We start from the raw sequence: 11,090 nt of genomic DNA on the forward strand, positions 1-11,090 counted from the left end.
AGTTCCAAGGCAAGAGAAACAACTGACCTTGTCCCCATAATACTGAGTCTAAGTCTTGCATCAACCAGGGGTGGGCCAAGGGGTGGGGTTAGTAGACCCTGACAGCTGGCCCTTCAGAAAGATAAAGTAGACTGGGGCCTAGTGACAAGCTGCAACTACTTTCTGGCACCATCTGGAGTATATTTTACTAAAGGCTGTAGCTCAGAGGGGTGCAGTGGGAATTGGTTTAGTCCAACAGACTCATACACAAGGGAGAGAGCCTAGACCCTCCAGATACCGTGATGGTGGCACAATAGAGTCAGTACTAAGGGCAAATGCAAATATGTCATGGGAAGACTGGAGAAACCAGGAGGCCACACTAAAGTCCAACCAGTCTTTCTCCCTTCTTTTGCACAGGACCACACGGGAATCTTATTGGAGAGATAAGTGTGTCTCCTGTTTTTAAAGACTAAGCCTTAGATGCTATGTTAATGGATGGATTGTCATCTCCCTAGGTCAAACCATTCTCAAGTCAGATCTGGACAGTTGAATGGCCTTCTAGTTGGCCACCCCCTAGACTCCCCTCTAATCTTATCTGACATGTTTTCCTAAGGTATCATTCAAATCCCGTGTCCTCTACTAAAAAACCTTGAAGGGCTACAAGATTAAACCCAAACCACCTTCTTCCCAGGCTGACATTTAAGGCCCATATAGTCCAATCCTGATCCACCCACCACAACCTCTTTTCACACTATTCCTAACACATCTCACACACCTCCCCTTCATGTATTTCTTTCATCTATATTTTTTTAAAGATTTTATTTTGAAGTAATCTCTACATACAATGTGGGATTCGAACTTACAGCTCCAAGATCAAAAGTCACACATTCTACCGACTGAGCCAGCCAGGTGCCTCTCTCCTTCATCTATTTGAATCCTGTCCTACAAAGCCTGGCTTAAGTGCCATCTATTCTGAAAACGCTTCCCGAGGATGGTCTGAGAGAAGGGGCGGCTGTTGGTTTGAGGGACGATGGGACCCAAGTGGTATTTAGGGATATGAATCCACACCTCCTTAGCAAGGCTTTCCTGGTCTCCCCACCTCACCCCAAGCTATACTGATCTCCTCTCTCACCTCTGAACCACAACACTGATCATTCCCCCACCACGCCCACTTTATTGAGATAAAATGGAAATATGACATTGTGAAAGTTTAAGGTATACACTGTGATGATTTGATACATGCATATATTGCAAAATGTTTACCACAATAAGGTTAGTTAACACAACCTTCACTTTACATAATTAACCGTTTTTGTGGTGGTAGTGGTAACATCTAAAATCAGCTCTCTTAGCAACTTTCAAATATACAATGGAGCATCATTAGCTATTGGATCACAATGCTACACATTAGATTCCCAGAACTTATTCTTCCTGTAACTGGAAGTGTGTATGTACCCTTTGACCAGCATTTCCCCAGCTCCCCTACTCCACAACCCCCAGTAACTACCGATCTCCTCCCTGTTTCTATGGAGTTTAGCTTTGTTAGTTTTGACATGTAAGTAAGATCATACAGTATTTTTCTTTCTCTGTGTGACGTATATCTATATATACAGATACAATACGTATAGATAGATGATATACATATATCTATCTATCTATCTAGAGAACTAATACAAGGTAAGTTGGAAACAGATTAAGGAAGGCCTTGAATGCTATGCTGAGGAGCTGAATTTTACAGAACATTTTAAAGCAGGCATGTGATAAGATTGAGAGGGTGTTTTAGGGTGCTGTGCAAAATAAATTAGAGAGTACAGTTTGAGCCCAGAAAATCAGGAAAATATTTCAGTAATTCAGGAGTAGGAAATAAGAAGTCAAAGGTGGTATCAGTTGCAATGAAAAAGAACATCAGTAGCATTATAGAGGAAGAATCAACAGGACTTGGCAACTTACTGAATGTGATAGAAAAGAAGAGGAGTTGTCAAAGATGGCCAAAACTTCAAATCTCTGCAACTGGAAGAACATTGTTGTCATCCTCTCATGGATTCACTTGGCAAGCATTTACTAAGTATACAGTGGGCACAAAGATGAATAGTAGAGAAATACCTGTCTTTAGAAACTCATAATCAAGTAGGAGACAAATGTACACTTACAGCCAGGCAAAATGTGAAAGCGTCTTAAGAAAGGTACAAATGGGATGCCTGGGTGGCTCAGTGGTTGAGAGTCTGCCTTCGGCTCAGGGTGTGATCCTGGGGTCCCAGGATCAAGCCCCGCATCTGGCTCCCTGCATGGAGCCTGCTTCTCCCTCTGCCTGTGTCTCTGCCTCTCTCTCTCTCTGTGTCTCTCATTAATAAATAAATGAAATCTTAAAGAAAAAAGAAAGGTATAAATGCTATTAGTAGCAGTGTGAACAAACCACAGAGAAAATTCAGAAGGAGGACTAGTTGCATTGCATGGGGGACCATAAAATAATACCTGCTCTATAAACAAAGGCACTCTGCATTTTCCACACCATCCAAGTGTGAGACGCAGATAAAGATCTTCTGCGTCATTACATTCTGATGGTTGGGCTTGGAAAAGGTTGCCAAATTTCAGCATTAAAAATACAACATATGCAGAGTCTGCTGGGGAAGAGGAGGGGCTGAGTTGGGCATCAGAGGAAAGTGGAATTTAGATATTGATGGATGTTGCTGCTGAAATCCAACAAGGAAGGCCAGACACTAACTTCATAGAACCTTAAAGCAGGACTAACATTTCATACGTTTGTCCACTTCCTTGTTTGTTATGGGTCCTAAAAGGGTTGAAAAATGAAGATGGGTGCAGAAAGGGAGAGACAAGGATATATACCACATTCCTGTATTAATAAAGAGCTTGTCTTAGCAAGCTTAAGTTAGAGAACCTCTTGGTACATCTTTATGAAGCATCAACCCTCCTCTAGGCTCTGAGATGGTAAATGAGTATTGACTCTGTTAGAGCTGAGTTGAGAACCTAGTTTGTGGATTAACTGATTCCCATACGTTTCCTTCTTTATCCGTCTGCCTTTTAGGCAATACATTACTTATTCGAATTTTCACCACAGTGTGGGAGTAAAGAGAATATTAAATCTTAAAAATTGGTTATGTTCCAGAATTTGAGTAGTGTGGCGATCAAACAAGACGCAGCATACATAGCACTTTTATCTTGTTGCAATTTTTACCACAAAATACTGTAGTTTTAACTAACTTCACAGGACAGTGGCCTCAAAGTACATCATTATTTTACCGAGTATTACATGGTGCCCTTATACAAAATGCCAACTTCAGTTGCGTTAATAGGATGCTAAAGCCGCACAGATGTAAAGTATTGCTTGGACACCAGGCAGGGCGGGGACGCCTTGGAGTTAAGGGTTCTGAAAGAATTTTCAACTAGTCACGCCCTTCTCAAAGATGGCCGGTTTCACTTCCCTCACGCAACACGGACGTTTCCGATCGCTTCCTATGACTTGAAAGTGAATTTAATCCAGTATTGCTTGCTTGACCAAAGTTAAGATGACAACAACATCCTTTTAATATTTAGAGGAAGTTAAGCCATTTATTTTCCGCCGCCCCCCCCCCCCATCGGTGAAAATAGTCCCTGGCGTCTGGCTCCTGTTTTTGGAGGCGTGGTTGCCAGGAGTTAAAATGGCTCCTCCCGAGATACTTTTAATAGGAAGTGAAGCTGTGACGGCGAGGCGTTGCCCGGCGGCTCTCTGATAGGCCTTCTCGCAGGGAATTCCTTGTGCCCTTACTAGACATGGCGCTGGCCAGCGTGTTGGAGAGGCCGCTACCGGTGAACGGGCACGGTTATTTCGGACTCGGGGGTCGTGTGGATCTGCTGGACCTGGGTCCAGGGAGTCCCAGCGATGGGCTGAGCCTCGTCGCGCCCAACTGGGGTGTCGCGGAGGAGCCGGGAATCGAAATGCTTCATGGAACCACCACCCTGGCCTTCAAGGTGCGGACCCAACCGCCGCGCCGGGCAGAGACCCGTGCGCCCGAGCCCTTCCCGGGCTTCCAGCTGGACCGGAGCCCGCGGGGCCCGCGACCAGGAAACCTAGGGGGAGCCTCCCGACCCCGGTGGTTTCGCTGTCTCATTGCCCCAGAGGCCTCGGTTCTCGCTCTCTAGCCGTAGGACCGTGGGGCTGAGGTTAAGTGGGAGAAGAAACCGGGGGCTGCTTGGGGTGATTCCTGGGCAACCCCAGGTGACTCCGGTCCAGGAAAGGGGAAGCCTCAGCAGCAATGAACATTGGCAGGGGAAAGGATGTTTAACCATTAACTTACGATTTTGTAAACTAGGTTCCTGCTAGGCGAAGGTAACCCAAAAGCTATGTCATTTGAGGGGGAAGGTTGGTGGGAGGAAGCACTGTAGAAGGAGCCAGACGACCGGGATTCCTGACCCAGCTTTGCAGTAGCTAGCTCTGTGATCTTGGGCTAATCATTCGATCTCATTGAACCTCTTTTCCTGATCTGTAAAGTGAAATTGAAGTTAATACTGGTTATACCCATGTCGAGGGATCGATGTGAAACTTAGTTGATATTAATATGTGGAAAGCATTTTGTGAAGGGTAGAATGACAGAAATGTTCTGGGTTTCCACTGATGCAAATAAGAAATGTGAAGGAGATCATTTCCGTGGTCTGATGTGGCCTGCTTTTGTGTTTTCCTCTGATCTTAACAGTTTCAACATGGAGTCATTGTTGCAGCGGACTCTCGGGCCACAGCGGGTGCCTATATAGCCTCCCAGACAGTAAAGAAGGTGATAGAGATCAATCCCTACCTGCTGGGCACCATGGCTGGGGGCGCAGCAGATTGCAGCTTCTGGGAGCGGCTATTGGCTCGGCAATGTCGAATCTATGAGCTCCGAAACAAGGAACGCATCTCCGTAGCAGCTGCCTCCAAGCTGCTTGCCAACATGGTGTATCAATATAAAGGCATGGGGCTGTCCATGGGCACCATGATCTGTGGCTGGGATAAGAGAGGCCCTGGTGAGTTAAGCCACAACCACATGGTTCTTGGGCTGGCACTACAGAGAGGAGGGGTTGGATGAACAGGTGAATGAATGAAAGGGCTTTGTGTCAGTGCTGGCGATGTGTTGATTAGGTTCTCCGTCCTTTCTTCTCTTTATTCAAGGAGGTCACTACAGTGTAGGAGAGGGCATGGAGCTTAGACTAGCTGTGTCATTGACTACCCACATGACCTTACATGGGCTGCTCATTTTTCTAGCCAGTTTCATCATCTCTTACATTGGTTAAATGAGGTAATACACGTAAAGCATGTAGTGTCTGGCACATAATGTTTCTCCTTTCTCCCATAAAATAAGACTGTCAAAGAGTGTATTTGAGAATTAAATTGGATAATAGACGTAAAAACTTCAGTCAGTGCTTTCTAACAAAAATATAATGCGAGTCACCTGTGTAATTTAAAATTATCTAATGGAGGGGCCCCTGGCTGGCTCCATCAGTGGAGCCTCTGACTCCTGATCTCAGGGTGGTGAGTTCAAGCTCCGTGTTGGGTGTAAAGCTTACTTACTATTTTTTTAAGACTTTATTTATTTATTCATGAGAGACACAGAGGCAGAGACACAGGCAGAGGGAGAAGCAGGCTCCCCGCAGGGAGTCCAACGTGAGACTCCATCCCTGAACTCCAAGATCATGCCCTGAGCCGAAAGCAGAGCTTAACCGCTCACTGAGCCATCCAGGTGTCCCAGGTGTAGAGCTGACTTTAAAAAAATAAATAAATAAAATAAAATAAAATAATAATAAGTAAATGACAATTTTTTAGAATTGTGTAATGGATATATTTTAAAAAGTAAAAAGAGGTGGTATTTTAATGATTCGTTAATCCATAATATCGTTTTGGCATGTGCCTTAGCCCCATTTCAAGGGCTCAGTGTCACATGTTGCTAGTGGCCACTGTAATTCTAATATACAGGAAGTTAGCTATTTCTCTTCCCCTTTTTCTTTTGGGGAGTCTTTGGCCTAAAAGGGGCCTTTAGGGCTCATCCTTTCCTTACTTGATGGAATTACCCTAGGACCTTAGGTCCTATTCTGTCATCTCTGAAAATAAATTCCTTAAGCCTTTTTCTAGTATATAAACACTTTGCTAGAAAGTTTAACCTTGCATCTGATGTCAGTTCCTTTTCAACCAGTTTGTTTGTTTTTGTTGTTGTTTTAAGTTATATTCATGTAACTAGTCGCTACACCCAATTTGGGGCTCAAACTCAAGACTCCAAGATCAAGAGTCGCACATTCCACAGACTAAACCAGCCTGGCACCTCAGCTTTTCAACCAGCTTTGGATGTCTCTTTAGTCTAGCTGGAATACATCTAGTTACTTTCTGTATAATTTTCCCCCTTGGTGCTTGAAAATAGTTATTCTTTCCTTTTGTTTTTGCTTCATTCATTCACCTGCTTACTGAGTGCCTAGTAAACAACTGGCAAGTGCCTCTGTCAAACAATTACAGTATAGCCAGCTCTTCTCTACTTGCTTTGGAAACTATCGGTACACTACTCAGTGAAGGGTGAATGAGTTTAAAAAGCGGATGGGAGGGACGCCTGGGTGGCTCAGTGGTTGAGCGTCTGCCTTCTGCTCAGGGCGTGATCATGGGATCCCTGATGTGGAGCTCCCTGCAGGGAGCCTGCTTCTCCCTCTGCCTATGTCTTTGCCTCTCTTTGTGTCTCTCATGAATAAATAAAATCTTTAAAAAAAAAAAAGAAAAGAAAAGAAAAAGAAGAATAGTGATCCATAGAGCCAGAGAGCTAAACTGGAACCTCAGATGGTGAGCCTGGTAGGCACGCTAGTGGCCATGGGACTGGGGCGGTTTGGGGGGTGGGGTGCTAGTTTGAGGTAGGCATTGAAATCTGTGAACCTGAAAACTGGTAAGCATTTGGTTCTCCACCGGCTTGCTTTTGAATCACTGGAGAACTTAAAACACAAACCTCTTACTTGTTCCCCACCCCAGATCAATTGAAAAAGAATACCTGAGGTAAGTCCTGGGTATCTTTTTTTTTTTTTTTTTTTTAAGATTTATTTATTTATTTATGATAGACAGAGAGAGAAAGAGAGGCAGAGAAGAGGGACAACCAGGCTCCATGCCGGGAGCCCGACGCGGGACTCGATCCCGGGACTCCAGGATCGCACCCTGGGCCAAAGGCAGGCGCCAAACCGCTGAGCCACCCAGGGATCCCCCTGGGTATCTTTTTTATTTTTTTTTTATTTATTTTTTTTTTGGGGGGTATCTTTTTTAAAAAGCTTCCTTAGATGATTCTGATGCACAGTGAGAGATGGGAACCACTGAAATAGGAAGATTAATGATGCCATTGGCAGGCAGGATTTGTGAACATGGGAGGCAGTGTGGGCTGGTGGAGCAGGAGAGAGATGAGTTTGGTTGGTAGTAGAGAGCCACTGAAAGTATTTAAATCTGAACTTGGTGACAAAGGCATCCTGTTGGAAAGGTCCAGCAGGCAGTTGTAATTGATAAAAATGTAGTAAAATCTTTGTCTAAATTTTCATGTATTCTGAAAATTAGCTAATTTCTTCATAAAGGGCCAAGTTGTAAATAATGTAGTTTTTGCAGGCCATATGGTCGTTGTCTTAACTACCTAACTCTCCTGCTTTAGCACAAAAGCAGTCATAAACAATATGTACACAAATGGGTATGGCTGTGTTCCAGTAAAACTTTATTTACAAAAACAGGCGCTTAGCCTGGCCAACCCCTGACCTATACCAGCACTATCCAATAGAAATAAAATGTGAGCCATATGTGTAATTTTAAATTTTATAATAGACACATTTAAAAAATTAAAGAAGTTAATTTTAATAATATATTTTACTTTGGAGCACCTGGGTGATGCAGTTAGGCATCTGATTCTTGGTTTGGGCTCAGGTTGTGATTTCGGGCCTGGGGTCTGCGTGGGATTCTCTGTCCCTCTGCATCTCTCTCTGCCCTTCCACCCTGGGCGTGTGAGCACACACACACACGTGCTCTTTCTCTCCCTCTCTCAAATGAATTAATAAATCTTAGTATATGTGCTGCCAAAACAAGCACTAATAAATCTTAAAATAATAATTATAATGTATTTTATTTTATGGAACCAAAATGTCATTTCAGCATGTGGTACCAGCTTCATTTCAAATGCTCAGTGGTCATACATGTCTAGTGGCTCCCATATTGGGCAGTGCAGGTCTTTGTGACATGATTTGGAACTCTAGGCTCTCTCCTACTGTGTGATGTATGTCTTGTCCCCCCAGATAGTCTAAACTTTGAGGGCTAGGATTGTTTTGGGGTATAAAAAAATTTTATTTGAGAGAGAGCACACAAGCAGAGGTTGAGGGGCAGAGGGAAAGGGAAAAGCAGACTCCCTGCTGAACAGAGAGCCTGATGTGGGGCTCGATCCCAGGACCCTGGGATCATGACTTGAGCTGAAGGCTCCCACTGAACTACCCAAGCACCCCAGAGTTAGGATTGTTTTAAACATTATCTCCCACAGTGCCTGAATTTCTGTGCTTGAAACCTAAGTCATTTAGATTATACTTGGTTTTTTTGTTATATAGCAAGGACAAGAATAATGAGACGTGAGATGAGGTGTTATGTTGTAGAATCTAGGAATCTTAATATTTAAGCTTGCTTGCTTGCTTTATTTATTTATTTATTTATTTATTTATTTATTTATTTATTTATAAAAGATTTTATCTATTTATTCATGAGAGACACAGAGAGAGGGTTAGAGACATAGGCAAAGGAGCCTGATGTGGGACTCGTTCCCAGGACCCAAGCCAAAAGCAGAATGCTCAACCACTGAACCCCCCAGGTGCTCCACCGCCCCCCCTTCAGCTATTTTTAAGTAATTTTATAGAAGTGCTGTTTTCTTTTATATCTGTTGGTCTCCCCTGGGTTTCAAGAGGGAAGGAGAACTTTTCTCAGAGAATGAATTAGATGTCAAAAGGACATAATATCGTTTGATGATCATTTTTTTTCCTGCTAACTTCACCTCTCTTTCCAGGCCTCTACTATGTGGACAGTGAAGGAAACCGGATCTCGGGGGCCACCTTCTCTGTAGGTTCTGGCTCTGTGTATGCTTATGGGGTCATGGATCGGGGTTACTCCTATGACCTAGAGGTGGAACAGGCCTATGATCTGGCCCGTCGAGCCATCTACCAAGCCACCTATAGAGATGCCTACTCAGGAGGTGCAGTCAACCTCTACCATGTCCGGGAGGATGGCTGGATCCGAGTCTCCAGTGACAATGTAGCTGATCTACATGACAAATATAGTGGCTCTACCCCCTAAAGGAGGGTGGATGTGGCTCCTACCATTTCTTGGGGTGACTGTTGCTGATAATGTGGATACAGTTCCCCATCCTCTAATGGAGGGGTCCTCAGTTGTATCGATAATTTTTTTACGCTCTGGTGCCGTTGACCTCTCTGTGTTACTAGTTGTTAATGACCTACTGCAGAAGTGATTATTTGTTTTACTTTCTTGGATGTTAACATTACACTACTCGACCTTAGCCTGTGTTGTGTCTTTTGTCCACACTGTCCCTCCTCCAAGCACTTTACAGCCAAATAAGCCAGGACAGTGGGAGGGCACTGACTGTAATTACAGGAAACAGTGGTGTGAAGACATTGTCTAGTGAATACATTAGCATCCCCACTCATGAAGCTAATAACAAAGGAGAAGGAGAGGGAGGAGGGAGACACTTCCCGATTCTGTTTGCAAAGAGATGAAAAGTTGATGAGGTGGAAAGATGCACGGGGCTGTATGAGGAAGAGCTGCAGAAGAAAAGGCTCTCACCTTGCAGTGGGGGAGGGGAGGCCGGTGCTACACACAGCAGAAAGGTGAAGAGGGGGAGTCTTGAATCTTAAACCAATTGGGAGGGGAAGGTGATTGTGAAAGCGGTGGTGACCGCAAGCTTGGTGATCCTTGTCCTTTTGGCTCTCTGATGTTCGTACATGTACGGGACGAGTGGTGTTTGGTGGGCTTATAGCCTCCTGGACAGAAGGCAGCTCAGAATTGTCTCTGGAATGTGTGGGTGGGGAAGAGGCCCTGCTGAGAGAGCACTGGTTGATGTATCACACCCAGCACTGAGGAGGTCCCCAAGCTATGGTGGCAGCAGATGGGAGGGCCTTCTGTTCAAGAGGAGACAGAAGTGTAGAGGACTAAAGGAGGTTGGTGGGAAAGACCTGGGAGAGGAGGGTATAAACTGTACTGCTTTGGTTTTAGTGAGCAGGAAGGGGAAAAGTGGCTGGTGAGGGTGACAGCCCAGCATCCTATTTTGAGCTGAGGGGTTTGAGAAATCAAGGAGGTCAGGCTGCCTACTCCCCGTCCCCCAACTCTGTATCTCCACCCCCCAACTCTGTATCTCAGATGCCTTCCCTTCCCCCTCAGCCTCGTGCAGTCGAGTATTGATTGATGAGGGCTGTCAGCCAGGAACTGATCGAGCCTTGTTAATTGCATTTGTCAAATGCAGGGAAATTGGGAATTAGTGAGATTGGAGAAGGGAGTTTGGAAAACAAATGGCTCTGGTGCCTAAGGAGATTCATTTTGCTGAAAAAGTGCCCCAGGAGCCCCTGGAGTCCGGGAGCCGCCAGCAGGGGGACCTGGGCCTACTCTACGTTAGAGGGCAGGAGCCGTCAGCCAGTGGTTGTTGGTTAGCTGTGTGAGACGCACAAGTCCAGTTGTCTGTCCTCGGATTCAGGATACTAGTTTGAAAATCTTTGTTAAAAATTAGAGCCTTAGGGGCACCTGGCTGACCCCACTGAGTGAAGCAGGTGATTCTTGATCTTGGGGTCATGAGTTTGAGTCCCACATTGGGTATCAAGCTTACTTAAAAAAATTTAGAGACGCCTGGGTGGCTCAGCGGTTGGGCGATTGCCTTCGGCTCAGGTCGTGATCCCCGAGACTCGGGATCAAGGCTCACATCAGGCTGTCTGCATGGAGCCTGCTCCCCCTGCCTGTGTCTCTGCCTCTCTGTGTGTCTCTCATGCATAAATAAATCTTAAAAAAAAAAAAATTAGAACCTTAAAAAAATTCTTTATTTTATTTTTATTTTTTTAAATTTTTTATTTATTCATGAGAGACAGAGAGAGAGGCAGAGACACAG

The 11,090-nt window shown here is 44.7% G+C and overlaps 1 protein-coding gene across 1 annotated transcript; it reads left to right on the plus strand.

Moving 5' to 3' along the window:
* The first annotated feature begins 3,718 nt into the window (after positions 1–3,718).
* On the plus strand, positions 3,719–9,497 carry PSMB5 (proteasome 20S subunit beta 5). The gene is made up of 3 exons (XM_055309373.1): positions 3,719–3,945; positions 4,668–4,974; positions 8,991–9,497. The coding sequence occupies exons 1-3, from the start codon at positions 3,748–3,750 to the stop codon at positions 9,275–9,277; spliced, it is 792 nt and encodes a 263-aa protein (XP_055165348.1). The 5' UTR covers positions 3,719–3,747; the 3' UTR covers positions 9,278–9,497.
* The last annotated feature ends 1,593 nt before the right edge of the window (positions 9,498–11,090 follow it).

The sequence above is a fragment of the Nyctereutes procyonoides genome, unplaced genomic scaffold (assembly GCF_905146905.1).
Source record: "Nyctereutes procyonoides isolate TBG_1078 unplaced genomic scaffold, NYPRO_anot_genome, whole genome shotgun sequence".
Taxonomy (NCBI): Eukaryota; Metazoa; Chordata; class Mammalia; order Carnivora; family Canidae; genus Nyctereutes; species Nyctereutes procyonoides.